General features: G+C 49.1%; 1 protein-coding gene across 2 annotated transcripts in view; it reads left to right on the forward strand.

Moving 5' to 3' along the window:
• Positions 1-277: 277 nt before the first annotated feature.
• SLC6A8 (solute carrier family 6 member 8) overlaps positions 278-20,114 on the forward strand; it is a 41,753-nt gene continuing 21,916 nt past the window's right edge. Inside the window, exons 1-7 of one of the 2 annotated variants that reach the window (XM_081177210.1) lie at positions 278-616; positions 7,842-7,973; positions 8,911-9,163; positions 9,313-9,445; positions 12,584-12,718; positions 13,321-13,424; positions 16,503-16,627. In XM_081177210.1, coding sequence (XP_081033336.1) covers positions 343-616; positions 7,842-7,973; positions 8,911-9,163; positions 9,313-9,445; positions 12,584-12,718; positions 13,321-13,424; positions 16,503-16,627 — 1,156 coding nt within the window. In that variant the 5' untranslated portion in view covers positions 278-342. The remainder of the gene's footprint in view (positions 617-7,841; positions 7,974-8,910; positions 9,164-9,312; positions 9,446-12,583; positions 12,719-13,320; positions 13,425-16,502; positions 16,628-20,114) is intronic. The other variant, XM_081177211.1, reaches the window with a different exon arrangement.

The raw sequence follows: 20,114 nt of genomic DNA on the forward strand, positions 1-20,114 counted from the left end.
CCGACCCCGCTCCGCCCGCGGCCCCGCTGAGCCTCCGGGCCGGCCACTGCGGGGGTGTCCCCCGCTCGGCTGCCCTCGCCGACCTTCGCCCTCCAGCAACTCCCTTCCCGCGTCCACTGAACACATGAGGTTTTTCAGGTTGACCTTCAAGTGCTTCGTGGATTGTTTCTGAGTCCCCCGGACTCGCCCCCGCGCTCCCCCCGCCGAGCCCCGACCCAGCCAGACCCCCCTCTCTGCCGGCTCCGCCGAGACCCCCGCGCGCCCGCCCGCCCGCCTTCCTCGGAGCAGCGCCCGGTTCGCCTGGAGGGGGGCGGCAGGGACTCGGGGTCCCCCCCCGGCGCCATGGCCAAGGGGGCTTCGTCGGACAGCAGCGGCTGCGGCGGCATCTACAGCGTCTCGGTGGAGCAGCAGGACAAAAAGGCCGCCATGTGCCCGGGAGTCCCCGCTGCGGGCAAAGGGGAGGCCGCGGACCCTCCTGGGCCGAGCGTGGCCCTGCCGCCCCCCGAGAGGGAGACCTGGACCCGGCAGATGGATTTTATCATGTCCTGCGTGGGCTTCGCCGTGGGGCTGGGCAACGTGTGGCGCTTCCCGTACCTGTGCTACAAGAACGGGGGAGGTGAGCAGCTGCGGGCACGTGCCGGGGGGCGGGGTGCAACCGGGGGGGGGTCCCGTCGGAAGGGCGAGGGGGGGCGGGTGCTGCCGCTTGGGGGTGAGCGAGCAATTCCTCAGCAGGCGGGGATCGGGCTCCGAGAGGCGAAGCTCCAGCAGGGGAATCTGGACAGGGGAGCTTTTTGCAGAAGCCGAGAGGCAGGGTATGTCCGAGATCCAAGGTAGTCCAGCAGTGGGGAGCGTCGACACGCGTCCAGCCTGGAAACGGAGACTGGGATCTCCAGGCGCCCCTTGCTATTCCCTGAACAAAAGGGCTGCTTGTTCCATTCACGGACTCACGGCGGCAAGAGCAAAAAAGGGGGAAAAATAACTTGGGATCCATTGGGAGAAGAGAGAGAGGGTCCCTTTCCTACAAAAAGGAGGCTGCAGGGTTGAATTAGGGCACGTCTGCTTTTGGCCCCAGACGCTGTTTCAAAAGTCCAGGCACACGTGTAAAGAACATGTCTCTTGGCATGTCTAGAATGCCTTTCCCTTCCTAATGAATGACCACAGCCAACCTTCGGGCATCTGGGATCAAGCTCCCGGGTGACCACATTGCTGGGTAATCTTCGGCTCCAGAAGGACCTCACATTTTAGAACTGAAACACCCTCCCTCGAAAAATGAGTCATGGCATCACTTGACATAAGGAATCTTGCCAGGTTGTAATTCTGGAGGCAACAGATAGAATCCGGAGGTGAGATGCTGGGAGGGAAGTTGAGAGGGTGGGGGTCCTGGTTATTGACCAGAGATGCCCATTTGAATAAAATATTTTTGGGTGGGGCAGGTAAGCCCTGCCCTGTCACCCTTAGTAGCTTCCAGTATCCAGTCACTTTGCCTTCCTTCACAGTCGGACTACTTCAGCCTACAATTGTGGACCAAACTAGGGAAGTGAGGGGGGCACCTTGACCGCCCCCTGACTGCTGATTTATGTGGAAAATCCTGTCTCCCCTCCCTCGTTATTATTGCAAAGAATTTTTTTCTCTCAGGTAAATTTTGAAAGTGGACTTGAGTCTAGTTAATTGCAGGGGGACCCTGCCTCAGAGGAGGCATTTGTTTAAGGGAGAGTTTTGTATACACATGAGAGATTAAGCAGCCCATTCTACTGTCCCCATTGGCAAATGTGGCTGGGAACACATGTTCACTGAGGTAATGTCTAGCTTGATGCTTTGTATGTGAGGGAGCACACAGGTGGGGGGGGGGAAGATATTTTATTTTTCAGTCTATCCCATTTAGATCTTCTCTTTTCTCCAAGGAGGTGGCACACATGGTTGCCCCCCGCCCCATTTTAGCTCCACTACAGCACTGTCAGGGATGTTAGGCTGAGAGGGAGCGACAGGCTCAAGGTCACCCAAAGAGTTCTGTGGCTGAGTGAGGATTTGAACCCCTCAAGTCCTTGCCATCTGATGCTCTACGCACTGCCTTTTTCAGGTTCTCTCAAAATAGGTGGGCCTGTTGTTTCTTAGTTTCCGTGGGGCCCAAATGTCCTCTTGAGGCAAACCATGTCTCAGTAAGTAATAAAATAACATAAACGTGAAGCAAACGTCCCCTGGCATCAGCCAAGGGTGTACTGGGCGCAGTGACCGCTGCCTGAATCTGCAGAGAACCTGAACAGACAAGAGCTCTTGGGCAGATCTGCTTGCACTCATTAAATCTCAATAGAGCGCCAGACCGTTAAGGTCAAGGATGACACATCAGGCCACCGTCAGCACCAACCACCTCACGATTGGTCCATTTTTAACTGATGAAGCAGTGGATGGATGTGGAGGAGGAAGTCAATGGGAAGCAAGGATCAATTTGTTTTCACACAGGTGTGTTTAATTGGCACAACATGGTGCAGGAAGCAAGTGTTGTCAAACTACAATGGAAGGACAAATCTGCCAGGGAGAGATGGGAAAGAGGCAGGCGGGTGGGCACTGCCAGGGCGTTTTAGCTGAGCTCCAGGTCCTGTTTCCAAAACATGAAACACAGGAAGATCCAGAGAGTATGCTCTGTACATGCTCAGATGAAAGCCCCACACCCTAAAGGTTGCCACAGCCAGCTCCCATACACCTTGGCTTACATGCCAGAGGTCAAAGATTTTCAGGCCAGCCTGCATTCTTTCCTGATGCCTATCAGTTTAAAAATTAATTGAAAAGAAAGAAAAGAAATTAAGTGTTGGGGCTGCTGGTGGTGGGTATCAATCCAGCCTGGAGGTCTGAATCTCACCACGCCATTGGAACATGACCTCAGCATTACTCCATTCCTGATCAAGTGTCATGTGACTATAGGGCATGATGCCAAGACTGCCATCTCATTCACCCCCAGGCTGGGGTTTTTTCCCCCTCATTGCCTTTTGAAAGCAAGGAAACAAAAACAGAAAGTCAGAAGTTATTCTGCAAGGGAAAGCACTCCTTTGTGCTAGCCGGGGAGAAAATGGGGTGATGAAATCACAGCTTGGGTGATGTGACATGTATCAAGTCACACACACACACAAGCCAGTTGCTCCCTGGTAAAATGAGCGGGCCCAGCTGACAGGTCTGCATAGATGTCCCCCTGCCAAGTGCTCTCTGTGATGGGTGTGCCTTTGTGCAGCACCAACATGGCGCTGGGCTTGGACAGGGCAGACCCGGAATCAAACCTCACTCAAGTTGTGAAGCTCACCTGGTAACTTTAGGCCTAGTCACTATTTCTTGGCCTAATCTACCTCACAGAATTGTGAAGGCTGTGGGTGTGGGAAAGTGGGGTAACTCGGCTCTTTGGAGGAAGGGTGGGGTAAAAAAATACATAAAATAAATTCAGTGCAGATAAAATAGCTCTGGAAGCCCAATGCAAGTGTTTTGTCAGCTTAGCTAGCATAGTGCCAGGGTACTACTAACAAGATTGCCTGTAAACTATATATCAGCTGCTCCTAGCTCCAGTGGTCTTACTCTTGCATTTTGCTTCCTGCATTAACTGAGGACTAAGGTAAAGGTAAAGGGACCCCTGACCATTAGGTCCAGTCACGGATGACTCTGGGGTTGCGGCGCTCATCTCGCTTTACTGGCCAAGGGAGCTGGCGTACAGCTTCCAGGTCATGTGGCCAGCATGACTAAGCGGCTTCTGGCGAACCAGAGCAGCACACGGAAACGCCGTTGACCTTCCCGCCGGAGCGGTACCTATTTATCTACTTGCACTTTGATGTGCTTTCGAACTGCTAGGTTGGCAGGAGGTCACCACAGGAGGTTGGCAGCAACGGGAGCTCACCCCGTCATGGGGATTCAAACCGCCAACATTCTGATCGGCAAGCCCTAGGCTCTGTGGTTTAACCCACAGCGCCACCCGCGTCCCTTAACTGAGGACTAGAATAAAATATTGCCATTTTTTATATTAAGAATGCTGTGTATGGTGGTGAGGGGGGGCAACTTATGCTTTGGCAGAAAGTCAGCTCTTCAAGCTGCGTCCCTGGAGCCAGTCTATTACTTGCAGATGACGTATTTAGACAGAACCCACAGATGCCAACCCTTGTTTTCTCATATTAAAGAGAGAAACAAGGAGAAAAATTGCTCAGCCTCAGGTGAGAAGCAGCAGCATTGTGGTCTGCAGACACCTGCTACTGGAACTGGTTAATGAAACTGGAAAAGAAATGGATACAGCCCCAGATATGTTACCCAGGCACCTCTTAGGTGGAATGAATTATTTCCCCTTTCCACTGGAAAGATCTGGGATCTGTCCTTCCTAGATGTTTTGACACTACTTGTATATCTTGTTATGCTAATAGAGCCTCACTGAATGGAGTAACTGAGCTAACACCCAAGGGATTGCCAAAATCTTGAAATTGGCAAGTGGCCTAGAGATGGTGTGTGTTTGTATGTCTTTGTGTGAGAGAATGGCACATGACTTATTATGCCATTAGAGTGCAGGGTTCCGCTTTTATCCAGCTTCTGTCCCGGGTTCTGAGGAAAGGAATTTTTTTTTGTCTGGCAAGCAAAAGATAGGGGCATGGCAAAATCCACCCCCAGCGTAGGCAGTTCATCACTCTTGACTCTTAAACCTGACAGAATAAAAGTTTAAAGTGTTCTAATAACATTTTGAGGCTCATAGGAGCTCGGAGTCGGTGCGGGAGATGATTCAGGCAGTGCTGTGTGCCTGAGCGTTAAAGGGGTCAGGAAGGAAACTACATGGGAGTGTGATGCAGAGGTGAACAAAACATGGAGAAATAATATTTTGGACTGATGTATCATCAAAGTTGGCTGGGGTGGGCAGGCCAGGGTTAAAGTAGCACATAAGAGAGACTGTCACTGGACAACCTTGCTGGCCTGGGATGACACCCCCCGCCCTGCTTGCTGGGTGCTTTCTAGGGAAAGTGGCAGGAGGGGTGTTGGCTTGTGCTGAGACTGGGATAATCCACTGCCACCCCTCTGAGTGAGAGTGATGCAGGCATCCTCCCCTTTTTTAATCTGCAGGCAGCTGACGGCAGCTTCGTTTGTATAAAAGCCACAGAAGGGCATAGGGCGGCTTGAGTACAAACGGCTTCTGCAGGAGTCAGGGGCACAAGCGTGTTGCTCTGTGGCGTACAGGTGAATGTGTGAACTGCCTCAGCTGACAAACATGTATTGCATCAAGAGGAGGTATGGCAGGAAAGTTCTGTTTGCAGCATTGCATCTGTGTTGGCGCATTCACATGCACAACCTTTTGCCTAATTTTTGGTCATCAAGCATTAAACAGACATGTTACCTTGAGGGCCAGGCTAGTTTTGCTAGCTAGTCTGCCACAAGGCTTTATTCCTCCAGAGGAAACTGGCAACTCCCTGGTTCTGTGTCCTCAATGGCAAAGAACTTCCCTCTCCAACGAGGTCAGCTGGGCCACCAGTCAACTGTGTGCTCAAGGCAGGAATATGTTAAGATGTCACTGGTTTCTCTCATATGTTACTGCAAGTCTCCACAGAACGGGGATCTCTTCTGCTTCCAGGGATTCATTTTTCCATTTTGATCAGTTGCATCTCTCTGGCTCATCTTTTCTGGGTATGAATTCCCCTGAGTCAGAAAGAGGTCTATGGAATCCTTTTCAAATGGCAGCAAAAGTTCTCAGTTGTCCCCATACAAATAGCCATTGTTTAGTGAAAATAATCAGTAGGTTGCATTTGTAATTTCTTTCTCTAATTCCTGCCTTTAATGAGTCACTGATCTCGTATATAAAGGCAACACATGAGGCATGTTTACGCTACACATGTTTATTGCTATCATAAGTGTGTAATTGTCATGCCTTTCCTCACAGAATCCTGGGAACTGTGCTGAGAATTCCATTGAGGTCCATGGGTTCCCAGAGTTCTTTGCAGAGGAAACTCCTGCTTAATACTACTGTCTGTAGTGTAGATACACACTACATACATTACATTTTTTAAGGATGCTGAAGATTAAATTTGTCTAGAAGCTACATTCTCTGTCCTGGAAGGCCAGATGCATGGGAGTTAACTACTGTTACTCTGTTGTGTGAAATACACACTTTGCATGTTCTCAGAGGCAGATTTTTCTTTTATTACTTCACATATCTCAGCAACTGATTCTGGCTTTGAAACCAAGATGAGTTAAATGAGAGACAATAGATTTTGAAGCAAAGTGGGAAGCAACTTGAACAGACACATGGGGCACAATCCTGCTCCTGCGCAGCGCCTGCTCATTTTTCTGCCTCTCAGGACCCAAATGTTTTGGGCCTTTGAAAAACAGATTCCAGAGAGGGTTGGTCCTGTATATCAGGACTAACTCTTGAAGAGATAGAAAACTATTGTCTAGAATGGATGTCTTCTGCCTGCAGTTGAGACTTCACATGATTGAATGTGTGTGCTCCATTTAAAACAACAACACCCTGCTATTGTTGTTGTTTTTTAAAAAAACTAGTATGTCAGGGAGAAGGTGAGGCTAGATTTGCTTCCCCCTGGCATGCTAATTTTCTCTGTGCAGATATTTATTTATTTGCGGAGCATTATTCAGTCATGTGAGCTTATACCTACACTAAGAAATGGTACAGGTTTACCCCCTCAGTGAGCATTAGGTGCACACACGAGCACACACAGAATGAGGCACACTCCAGCATATCTTACTCAATTACATACACTGCCAGAGCCAGGCTCCTTCCACCCTATGAGCACATGTATGCACAGACGAGTGTTTGCAGTCCCTGGACCACAGGTGCCCTTTCAAGCATACAGTGATGAATGGGTTCGCTGACCACTGCCTTGCTAATCCCCATGGGAAAGATCTTACATCTCCAAGATTATCCTCTTAGCCAGGGATTTGCAGGAAGAAGAGCAAGGCTTGGGCCTTCCCATAGCCCAGGGATCTGTGATATAAATAGCATACCCCGGAGTGGTTCACACTGAGACCCACGTGCACCAGGAAACACACAGGGCTGTCAGTCACAGCCACAGGGCTGGCCTGCCAAGTGCCTTAGTGATGGCAGAAAAGACGTGGCCTGTTTGGGGAAGGAAGGCTGAGAAGCAGAAGCGGCATTAGACAGGCGGAACAGCACACTTTGAAGCCAACCCAAGCTAAGATGGAAGAGCTAGGAGGATAAAAAGCTGCAGGGGGGAGAAACAGGAACGAGATATTCTGTAGTGTAACTATTCTCTTTGCCGCTCCCTAGCAGCTATCTCAGGAATCTGTTCTTCTGTATACTCTGCAGTCATTTGTACATACTGACTCTTGTGCTACAAACAAAATATCTCTGAATGAAGCTGGAAGGTTATGTTTCAGTTAAAATGGGGGGAGGCAGCAGCATCAAGAAGCATTGGTTCAAGCTGCAATTCCATGGAATCTCAGAAAGCCACAGTTATTGGTTCTGGAAGCAAAGGTTCAGCTTCCTAAGAGTGGCAGTTTTATATATGTGCTTCTACTCCTTTATGACAGCAAACAATGTGCTTCATGGTGTGCTGGTGATGTCAGAAATCAAAAGGCTGAATAAGATTTCTAACGGTTTGCCTTCCAGTGTCGTCAGTTAGAAGGAGAACAAAATGTGCAAAGCATGAGAAGTCATGCAAATTTCTGTACTTTATACATGGCACAGAAATAAGCTTTTTCAGCACGGAATTTGGGTTACCTTACTACAGATTTTTATGATTATTTTAGTACAGAGCACATAGGCCAGCCCACAGCTTGGGGGGTGGGGCTGGGATTGACGGGGGCTGGGATTGAAGAATGAGGGAGCTGTTGCTTACTTTGTGCTGCTCACCTGGCCACAGGTGTTTTCCTCATCCCTTACCTTCTTATTGCCCTCATTGGCGGGATTCCCATCTTCTTCCTGGAAATTTCCTTGGGGCAGTTCATGAAAGCTGGGAGCATCAACGTATGGAACATCGCACCACTGTTCAAAGGTAAGAGACTCCTTCCCCCTGGAGCCTTACATGCCTCTCCTCCTTCTCCTCCAACAGGTTCTTGCTTGCAATGGAAGGTCCGGCACCTCAACCATTTTGGAGTGTATGCCCGTCTCCACCTCCACCTAATCTCCACCTCCTCTTGCCACCAAAGGGGCCTTTGGTGCCCCTTGCCCCACGCAGGCCTCTGGGGCTCACCTGGGAACAGCAGGGAACAACACTTAAGCAGTGCTATAAGCCACCATTTAGGCTGTAGCCCTTTCCCAGCCTCTCTAACCAAGCCAGTTTTGCTGATCTGTATCTGGTTTTGAGCAGAGAGCCCCACCTGTTACTATGTAAATTTCATTCATACATGATGCTCCATATATGAAGCAGAGGTGTGAATGTAGTCCCTCCAGGAATTGACAGTCATCTATGTTAGCAGGTGGCAGGAGAATAAGAAAGCAAGATGGAGTGTCCTAAAGTAATAAAAAATAATAAAAAGGAAGAGGCTGCAGGGAGACTTCATGATTCTTCAGGAGCTCAGTGCTGAATTGCCTGCAGGAATCATATTAAGAATCTTGGCTTTCATTAAAAAAGAAAAGTTTCTAGCCCTTATGGCTGTGAAGGTCTATTGAAATCTCAGAAGCCAGAGAGGTGGCAGAATAAGACGCCCACCTTATTCTGGAGATGGGGCTTCAATCCACCCCTTGTTCCCCAGTCCTTCCCATAAGAAGCAGAAGCAGAATAAACTGTTGTGCAGGGGTGCTTAATTTGCACCATCTATACAGGTTTCAGAATCCAAGTTTTCACGGTGCATGCACACCACCCAGTTAAACGTACACCACCCAGTAGAATTGCAGGAGGCAGGCGTGGCACCAAGGCTTTTGAGCCGCCTGAAGAAGTGGTGCCTCATTGCCCCGGGCTCCTCTTTTCACGCAGCTCCTCTCTTCCACAGGACTGGGCTTTGCCTCTATGGTGATCGTCTTCTATTGCAACACCTACTACATCATGGTGCTTGCCTGGGGTTTCTATTACCTGGTGAAATCTTTTGCGGCCACCTTGCCCTGGGCGACCTGCGGGAACCCCTGGAACTCTGATGAATGTGTGGAGATCTTCCGGCATGAGGACTGCGCCAATGGCACCGCCACAGGCAACCTTACCTGTGACGAGCTCTCCGACAAGAGGTCGCCTGTCATCGAGTTTTGGGAGTGAGTGCTGGCATACACTGGCTAGTCATTACTCCTGGGATGAACTGGGTTGGCTTGGGCAAAACCCACCGATCCAAAAAGACCACCAAGCCCCTCTCCTCGTCTGCCACACCCTAGCCAGTGCTCACTTTTTCTCTCCCTGATTGCAGGAACAAGGTGCTGCGTCTGTCAGGAGGCCTGGAGCTCCCTGGTGAGATCAACTGGGAGGTGACCCTCTGTCTGCTAGCCTGCTGGGTCCTTGTCTACTTCTGTGTCTGGAAGGGTGTCAAGTCCACAGGAAAGGTAGGGGGCTTGGGGAGGTGGCATGACTCCAGGGGCAGGAGCAAGCGGAGAAACATGTAGGTCAACCGGGGCAGAGGTCATCCAGGACTCTTGGCAGGATAGGCAATTGTCCTTAGAGGAGGCACCAGCGCCAGCATTTGCCTCCTTTAGGAATAGCCAACATGGTGACCCCCACAAGTTTCTAGACTCCCATCAGCCATAGCCAGCGGTCAGGGGCGATGAGAGTTACAGTCCAGCAGTGTCTGTTTTGCCCCCCCAGTTTCTGTCCTGTGTGACAGACCTATCTGTCCAAAAGAGCCCCAGATCCACTACTTGAGGAGACCACCTCATATCATGTCAACTGCGGCTTCCTCTAGAGATGTCCTGCTCCCATAGCATAAGTTTGCATCTCTTCTGCCATTTGGCTATGGACTGAGACAGGAACAATTTTTGACAGCCGCAGCCAAACACTCCCTTTCTCTGTCTTGTCCTGATGGCAAAGATATACCTGGATGGACAGTAGGGTAAACATCATCTAAATAAGTAAGCAAACAATAAATTTTGTGTGAGGGAAAGTTGGACGGTCCACTCAAATGAATCACCTGAGGAATTTTGAAACCAGTTCCAATAAGATTATTAGGAATTTCTGGGGGATGGAATGTTCTTAGTCAAACAGTTTTGTGGGTGTCATTTCTCTTTCACACACACAGATACTGCTTGACGTCCGCTAGGAGTCTGGGGCAGTTGAGGCAGCTTTCTACGCAATACGTTCTCCCACCACTTTCAGAGACAGTCAGTTGCTGGGAAGAGCTGCTGTGCTCAGGCCTTGCTTGCATGCTTCCCACAGACATCTGGTTGGCCCCTGTGAACAGGATGATGGCCTAGATGGGCCTTGGGCCTGATCCTGCAGGCCTCTTCTTATGTTCTTGAGATCTGGTACCTGGGCCAAAACAGAGGCCTCGTTATTTCACCTAAAGTGACATTTTGATGCACAAGCACCTGAGGAAAGCAGAAAAGGGTTTTGACCTTTCTCAGTGGGGCTCCATGCCTACACCCCTATCCCTGAGTTGCGTTTCGGAGAGTGGTCATGTGGAGTGCAGACCAGACATATGAAAACTGCTTTATAGTGAGTCCCACCATTAGGCTGTCTCGCCTGAGTAGCAGCTGCTTTCCCAAGACCTCAAGGGAGAAAAATGACATTGTGGCCGCCTATGTCAGGGTCCTTTCTTAGCCCTGACACCTGAGACCCTCTTAAAAAGGGAAATGCCAGGGATTGAATTTGGGACATATGTGTTTGGAATCCCTGTGCTCTGCTGATGACCTATGGCCCTTTCCTTTCTGTACACAAAAAAGAAAGTCACAGTTCTCCATTTGCCATGCGGTATGCATACACAATCTTTCTCTGTTGCGCGCATGCTCACACACGTTCCTCTCCTTCTCAGACACCCTGCGCCTGTTCCTCCTTTTCCTGCGCATGGCCAGTGCATTTGAAATCCCACCCGTCAGCAAGTTCCATGCCTGAGAGAGCCTGACATTTTTCACCAGACGGCAGCTGGAGGTGGGGGCAGCCGCCTTGAGGCCTCGGCGAGACAGGCACACATGTGGCTTGGCCTCCCACAGTAGGCCACTGTTGTGTTCACAAGGCCTGGCTGAGCAGAGACCTTGGCAGCTGCCTGCCCACATGCTCTCCCCAGTAGTAGTGGACAACGAGAAGTCCCCAGCGATCCAGAGGAGGGTGGGAGTGAAGGGGAAGCATTCAGAGTTAGGCCTTTATGTTTCTAAGAATGCCAGTCTGAAGAAAGTTGTTAAGGAGTGATGCCAAAGCAGCTTTGCAGTGGAGAAACTGTTGATCACCCACAGGCTTAGTAAATTCCCATCAGAAGGAAGCAAAATGAAAGCCAGCTCCGTGTGTGTGTGTGTGGTGTGTGTGTGTGTGTGTGTATCCATATCCATTTCTATCCTGCAACAAAGAATGCTTTGTAATCCTGATCGTACTGAGCATCTCAGCAAACGTCTGGGGTCATGAGTGCTTAGGACTGACAAGTCAGCGACTCAGGAGAATACATCTGTGGCTTGAAATTCCCGAATGCAGCAGGAGATGAGTCAGATGTGTCCGTCCCCCCACCCCACCTCCACCCAGAGCCATAGCTAGGTGATCTTGCACCCCTGGCAGAACCATCCAGATTGCACCCCCTAGCCATGGATAACTTAACCCTCCTTTCCGCCTCTCCTCCAACCCGCCCCCCCCCCCATCCACCCATTCAATTCACCCTCTATTTAAAACAATTTATTAAGAGGCAATAACCAATATATATATTTATGGGCATACGTTTAGCAGATTTTGCAGGGGGGGCATCACCTGCACCCCTGGCGAGGGCCCAGCTCTCACACACACCCCAGCTATTGCCCTGCCTCCCCCTCCCCCCTGCGCGCTATAACAGGCACAACTCCAGCTGTGTTATGCAGCAGGTGTGGGAAAGGAGAAGCCTGGTGGCGACTGTGGAAGACAGGGGAGTGGGGGGGGGCAGGAGAGCCTTGGCTTCCTGGTCTCCCACAGTTTAGGGGTGCGTATGTGTGACAACTGGGCCTGGGCAATCCATATGTGTGGAGGTCTTCAGTCCAGGGCTGACACACAAGCTATTTTGCCACCAGAGGCAGAAGCACAGATGATGAGCCATTCCCCACAAGTCACAGCACATACATAGATGCTGCATGCAAACTGTACCTTTAAAGCACGCTCAAAGCACATCCTTTCCCTCAAAGAATTATGGGCATTGTAGTTTACAATGAAGTGTTTCAAATCCTTTGAAGTGTTTCAAAGGATTTGGGGCATCTTACCCAGTGGGGAAGCTTCACTGGCCACCTGACTCCATGTCACACTGCTGCTAAAAGTGCAGGAGGATGGCCAGTTTAAAAAGTAGCCACTCTAAAATATCAATAATTTGTGCCCCTTGGCAATGTTACTCCAAGGAGGTGCTCCAAGGAGGTACTTAAGCTATTCCTTTGCCAAAAATCCAAAGCTTTTCCCAAGTCTTCTTGCACATGTTCCCCCCCCCCTGCCCCATTGCCTTCCCAATACTGAGCAGAGAGCTGAAAAGCCAAGCCTTTTCTTTTCAGGCATAACACCCTCCTGCCCCTCGTCTCCTTTTTTCAACACAGATTGTCTACTTCACTGCTACATTCCCTTACGTGGTGCTCATTATACTGCTAATCCGAGGGGTGATGCTTCCTGGAGCTCAGGATGGGATAATCTACTATCTCAAACCCGACTGGTCCAAACTGGCCTCCCCTCAGGTAAGTGGGAAGCGCAGTTGTGAGGGCAGCAGTAGGGTTGCCAACTTGTTAACCAGCCTCTGTAGCATTAAGAGCAACTTAGAATGCAGGAAGCAGCACAGAAGTGGGCAAGACCCTTTGGGTGTGGTTGGGCTCCCAACTCCCTTCGTCCCCAGCCAGCGTGGCCAATGGTGGGGGGTGATGGTGTTGGAATCCAGCAACATTTAGAGGCCCTCAGGTTCCTCAACCCTGAACACACCACAAGCGCAGCACCACAAAACAGAAAACAAGCAAAAGTCCAGCAGCTGCAGGAGATAAATGTATGGGTGCCAGTTATACAAATCCCAATGCATTGCAACCAAATAGCTCTGCGTCAGTGATTTGTTAGGCAACTTACTCCAAAAGTAGCCACTAACCTACAGAGGGCTGCAGCTGTAACTGAAGTATTTCACAACATAGATACAAATGTATTGCCTGTCAGGTAATACAGATCAAGCTGCTGTTATGAGCCATAGCTGGTAGAAAAGTTGGCAACTCTCTTGAGAAGGGGTTGGAGCCAGGACTCCTGGGCTCTTCCCTGTCATACCTCAATCTCTCTCTCTCTCTTTCTTTTTCTCTCCCAGGTGTGGATCGATGCTGGGACCCAAATCTTTTTCTCGTATGCCATAGGACTGGGGGCACTCACTGCCCTGGGCAGCTATAACCGGTTCAACAACAATTGCTATAAGTGAGAGCCCATTTCCTATGCAACCAGGCAGGGCATAGGAAAAAATATGCTATGCCCTGTAGGGTTGCCATCATTCCCCCACCTCTGCTAGCTGGGCTCCTGTCCCTTTAACAGCTGCATGGCAGGTGGAAATTCAACAGACAAAACACATTATCTCCAGGCATGAAAGACCTGGACCGGTTGAATTGTGGATATCATAAATTCATAGTTGTTGCTTAGAGGACATAAAATCCAACACCCTGCTTGACATGGGAGGGCTCAGCAATCTTACCTCTGCTTAAATCTGGGGTGGGGAACTTGTGGCCATGCTGGCTGAGGCTCATGGGAGTTGGAGACCAACAACATCTGGATGCCCCCCCCCGGCTTAAAATCCTCCAGCAAAAGAGAACGTCACCCCTCCCCACACAATCTTCTCCATTGTTCAACACCTTTGCCCCATAACAATGACTTGATGAGTACCCAACTCATAAAAACTGATTTTTTCAGCCTTCAGCTGTAGCCAGTCATAGCCTGATCTTCATCTATTAGCAAGTTATGTCTGTTTATCTCCACCCCACAAAATGTATCACCTGTTGATTTCTGCATCTCAAACAGGGAGTTTTGCAACATGCAAGAGACAGCCACGCCATTTGCTGGTTTTTCTGGCTAGTTTGGCAATGCTAGATGTCTACCTTACTTGACTGACTTGTCCAGTGTGCAGAACGACTTCCATCCAGTAATAAAACAGCAATCACCCAGTAATAAAATAGTCCATAATAATTTTGTGGCTGGTGAGCACTCTCCCTTTTCTCCTATGTAGAATGGAAGTTATTATGGACGATGGCATCAGGGCAGGGCAGGGAAATGATGTGTCATTTGACTACATCAGCGAGGCCAAGAGCGGGGTTTAGTTGTCCAGGCAGCCCAGGACTTCCATACGCACAGCCCAGGCTTGCGCTTCAGTGCTGCTAATGCAGCGATTTGACTTCACACCTGGAGGTCCACTCCATTGTTTCTCGAGGCAGATGGATGCCAACAACAACAATGTGTTCATCAAAGGAAAGCAATTATAAAGTGTTATTTCTGTAAACTGAAATGGGACAAGTTCTTAGGCACAACCGAATTCTATGCAGGATCATCAAAACTCTTCAGAAGGCTTGACACAGTGGGGCGTCACTTGGTCGTGGTGCTGGAGGAGACTTGCTTGACAATAGAGGTGGGCAGGTGCCAGAGAGGGCAGGGCTCCTCTTTCTACACCAGATTTTGCCAACCAGGAGCCCTGCAGATATTTTGGACTAGCACTCCCATCAGCCCCAGCTAGCATGTACTGGCTGGGGCTGGCTTGCAGTTATAATTCAAACACACCTTTAACAGGTGTATAGAAGCAAGTGACAAGCCTCACTGGAATTCCCTCTTCTATGCAACTATGAATGGTTCTGCAGGAGCAGCTCTGCCTTCATTTCTTTATAGCCATTCTACTGGCAGTCAGACCACTGGCAACTGTTTTAAACCGCCCCTCCCCTCCCCCAAATCCAAGATGGTTCTCTGAATCAATTTCATTTTGCCTAGGACTGATTATAGGGAACACTCACTGATTGCAATACTGGGTCTACTGAAAATGAAACAGTGCGGGAAATGTTCTCAATTGCAGATACCTTCCAAATCACCCACTGCTGCCAAACATTTCTGCTCCTGGAAGATTTCCAGCACAATCCCAGGTACAGTATGTGTCTACTCAGAAATCCCACTGGGTTTTTTGGAGCTTACTCCCAGGAAGCATTTCTAGGAGTGCACACTTACCTGGGAATAAGTCCCAATGAAGTCACTGGGACTTACTCCTGAGTAGACAGCGCAGATGATCACAAAAGGAGACAGGGAAGCCACCAAACAGAATATTTTTGCTGCGCGCCTGTATTTAATCATTGCCTCATATGCACACATGCAAGTCTCACCAATTGCATTAAGGATACGACAACTAGGAGAAGCTGTAGGTCCTGTGACAGGTTTCTGGATGTTCCCTCAAGCCGAGCTCTGTGGGTGGGGAGCCCTTGTGGAGGAGAATGATGGGCAAGCAAGCCTTTCGGTTCTGAAAGTTCCTTCCACTCTGCACTCCCCCCTCTTCCTGGTATTGGGTTAAAGCCAGAGATGGGGACCTGGTATCTTCCAGATTTTGTCAGTCTCCCCTCGCCCCCAACAAGCCAGCATGGCCAGTGGTGAGGCATGATGGGAATGGTAGTCCAACAATATATGGAGGGCCACTGTTTCCCCATCCCTGGACACAGCAGCACAATCCAACTTCCTGCCTAATGCTAATGGCAGGACACTCTTAAGGTCTCCCTGCCTGATCCCCATCTCTGTGTTGCCTCCTGCTGCCAGCACATAGACTCCAGACGTGACCTCCATCACATGCATGTGCTTCCAAACACTCAGCGAGTCTTCCTGCCTCTATGCCTCCTGCTGCTGATTGTGCTGGGCTTAGAGATACAGCCTCCCTCCCAACCCATCTCCCTATCCCACAAGCAGACTCTGAAACCCCACTCCCACTTGCCTCTAACTCCATGCTTCCTCCTGCTACTGGTTCTAGGCTCCCGGCCATACCATAGGCTCCCTCCCACCAGCATGCTATATGCACATGTATGCAGGCATGTCATGTCAAAAGGCCTCCCACCTGCTGCTACTCCATTCGCAGCCTGATTAGACACGCCTAAACCCATTGAAAAACACAGGTGTTCAGGTGCCTCATTTGACATAAGATGGAGTTATATGCTTCACAGTAGAGTATTATCTGGTCCTTGAATGTTGCCCACCAGGGTAAAATGGATATTTGCAGCTGACGAGATGGTGAATGCATTTGTTGATGAAAGTCCTTTGGGCCTTTCCTTGCATTGCTAAGGAAGTCCCTCTTTCGTGTCTGCTTTTGATTGGAAAGGAAGCTGCCTTGTCGAGAGCCAGAGCAATGGTCCATCTGGCTCACCACCGATTGGCAACCGTTCTCCAGGTTCTCAGGCAGCAGAAATCCCTTTCCTCTTCTCTCTCCTCTCTTCTCTTCCATGCCAGCCTACAGCCCCATTTGATAGCTATTTTGCCTTCCCTCCCCAGAGATGCCATCATCCTGGCTCTGATCAATAGCGGGACCAGCTTCTTCTCTGGCTTTGTGGTCTTCTCCATTCTGGGCTTCATGGCAGCAGAACAAGGAGTTGATATCTCCAAGGTAGCTGAATCTGGTGAGTGTTCAGACCACCTGTCACAGAGTCTCCTCAGGGACTGAGATGCTGGGTTGACTACTATTCTGTAAGAGGCAGCCATGGGACGGGGAACCCCGTGGTTCTCCTCATGTTGGGTTGGCTACCTGTCATTTAAATCTCTCCATAACTGGAACTTGGCGTTCATTCCCTTCCCAGCTGGTGAGAGAACAGCCACTGTGCTGTAAGCCACAAGGCAGCTCAAGTGGGCCTGGCAAAGGGTGCAGGGAAGGCTAATACTTTACTAAAAAAGGTAATTGATTCAGAGCAGGAAAGGGGAAACTGTGGCCTGTCATGTGTTATAGAACCATAGAGCTGGAAGGGACCCCGAGGGTCATAGAGTCCAACCACCTGCAATGCAGGAATCTCAACTAAGGCATCCATGACAAATGACCATCCAACTTCTGCTTAAAAACCTCCACCTCCAAGGAAGGAGAGTCCACCACCTTCCAAGGGAGACCATTCCACAATTTTTACTGTCAAGAAGTTCTTCCTGGTGTTTAGTCAGAATGTCGTTTCTTATAACTTGAAACCATTGATTCGTGTCCTACCCACCAGAGCAGGAGAAAACAAGCTTGCTCCATCTTCCACATGACAGCTCTTTAGATATTTGAAAATGGCTATCACATCTCCTCTCTCTTCCGGGCTAAACACGCCAACTCCCTCCACCGTTCATAGAATCATAGAGTTGGAAGAGACCACAAGGGCCATCGAGTCCAACCCCCTGCCAAGCAGGAAACACCATCAGAGCACTCCTGACATATGGTTGTCAAGCCTCTGCTTAAAGACCTCCAAAGTAGGAGACTCCACCACATTCCTTGGCAGCAAATTCCACTGTCGAACAGCTCTTACTGTCAGGAAGTTCTTCCTAATGTTTAGGTGGAATCTTCTTTCTTGTAGTTTGGATCCATTGCTCCGTGTCCGCTTCTCTGGAGCAGCAGAAAACAACCTTTCTCCCTCCTCTATGTGACATCCTTTTATATATTTGAACATGGCTATCATATCACCCCTTAACCTCCTCTTCTCCAGGCTAAACATGCCCAGCTCCCTTAGCCGTTCCTCATAAGGCATCGTTTCCAGGCCTTTGACCATTTTGGTTGCCCTCCTCTGGACACGCTCCAGTTTGTCAGTGTCCTTCTTGAACTGTGGTGCCCAGAACTGGACACAGTACTCCAGGTGAGGTCTGACCAGAGCAGAATACAGTGGCACTATTACTTCCCTTGATCTAGATGCTATACTCCTATTTATGCAGCCCAGAATTGCATTGGCTTTTTTAGCTGCCGCGTCACACTGTTGGCTCATGTCAAGTTTGTGGTCAACCAAGACTCCTAGATCCTTTTCACATGTACTGCTCTCAAGCCAGGTGTCACCCATCTTGTATTTGTGCCTCTCATTTTTTTTGCCCAAGTGCAAAACTTTACATTTCTCCCTATTAAAATTCATCTTGTTTGTTTTTGCCCAGTTCTCTAATCTGTCAAGGTCGTTTTGAAGTGTGATCCTGTCCTCTGGGGTGTTAGCCACCCCTCCCAGTTTGGTGTCATCTGCAAATTTGATCAGGATGCCCTTGAGTCCATCATCCAAGTCGTTGATAAAGATGTTGAATAAGACCGGGCCCAAGACAGAACCCTGTGGCACCCCACTAGTCACTCTTCTCCAGGATGAAGAGGAACCATTGATGAGCACCCTTTGGGTTCGGTCTGTCAGCCAGTTACAAATCCACTGAGTGGTAGCATAGTCAAGACCACATTTTACCAGCTTCTTTACAAGAATATAATGGGGCACCTTGTCAAATGCCTTGCTGAAATCAAGGTAGGCTACATCCACTGCGTTCCCTTCATCTACCAGGCTTGTAATTCTGTCAAAAAACGAGATCAGGTTAGTCTGACATGACTTGTTTTTCAGAAATCCATGCTGACTATTGGTGATCACAGCATTCCTTTCTAGGTGCTCACAGACTGTTTGCTTAATGATCTGCTCCAGAATCTTCCCTGGTATTGATGTCAGACTGACTGGGCGGTAATTATTTGGGTCCTCTCTTTTCCCCTTTTTGAAAATAAGGACAACATTTGCCCTCCTCCAGTCTGCCAGGACTTCGCCTGTTCTCCAGGAATTCTCAAAGATGACTGCCAGTGGTTCTGAGATCACATCTGCCAGTTCTTTTAATACTCTTGGATGCAGTTCATCTGGCCCTGGAGACTTGAATACATCTAAACTAGCCAAGTATTCTTGTACTATCTCCTTAGTTATTCTGGGCTGTGTTTCCTTTGCTGAATCATTTGCTCCAAATTCTTCAGGTCGGGCATTGTTTTCTTTATCGGAGAAGACTGAGGCAAAGAAGGCATTGAGGAGTTGAGCCCTTTCTGTGTCCCCTGTTTGCATTTCACCATCTTCTCCTCTGAGTGACCCCACTGTTTCTTTGTTCTTCCTTTTGCTACGAACATACCCATAAAAGCCTTTTTTGTTGCTTTCAACCTCTCTAGCAAGCCTGAGTTCATTCTGTGCTTTAGCTTTTCTGACTTTGTGTCTACACGTGCTGGCTATTTGTTTGAATTCCTCTTTGGTGGTTTCCCCCCTTTTCCATTTTTTGTACACATCTTTTTTTAATCTTAACTCAGTTAAAAGTTCTTTAGATAGCCACCCTGGCTTCTTTAGGCACCTTCCATGTTTCCGTCTCATTGGTATTGCCTGACGTTGTGCTTTTACTATCTCCCTCTTAACAAACTCCCAGCCATCATGAACTCCCTTTCCTTTTAGTATTACTGTCCATGGGATCTCACCCAGCACTTCCCTAAGTTTTATGAAGTCGGCTTTCTTAAAGTCAAGAAATTGAGTCCTAGTATGCTTGGCTGCTCCTTTCCGCTGTATAGTAAACTTCAGAAGAGCATGATCACTCGCACCTAATGATCCTTCCACTTCTACCCCACTAACCAGGTCATCAACATTGGTTAGGACCAGATCTAAAATGGCTGTTCCTCTTGTTGCTTCTCCCACTTTCTGGACAATTAAGTTGTCTGCAAGGCCAGTGAGGAATCTGTTTGACCTTATGCTCTTGGCTGAGTTTGACATCCAACAAATATCCGGGTAATTGAAGTCCCCCATTACTACTGTCTCCCTTCCTTTTGCATGCTTGGCCATCTGTTCCAGGAAGGCATCATCTATGTCCTCCGTTTGGCTTGGGGATCTATAGTAAACTCCCACAATGAGGTCTCTGTTATTCTTCTCTCCCTTAATTTTGACCCAAATGCTCTCACTTTGGCTTTGAGGTTCTAAATCTTGGATCTCTTCACAGGTATACACATCCCTGACATATAACGCCACTCCTCCTCCTTTCTTGTCTGGTCTGTTTCTCTGAAATAGATTGTATCCCCCCATTATTACATTCCAATCGTGGGACTTATCCCACCAGGTTTCAGTGATGCCTATTATGTCATATTTAGTTTGCTGTACCAAGAGCTCAAGCTCATCTTGT

This window comes from Podarcis bocagei (assembly GCF_964188305.1).
Source record: "Podarcis bocagei genome assembly, chromosome: 17".
Taxonomy (NCBI): domain Eukaryota; kingdom Metazoa; phylum Chordata; class Lepidosauria; order Squamata; family Lacertidae; genus Podarcis; species Podarcis bocagei.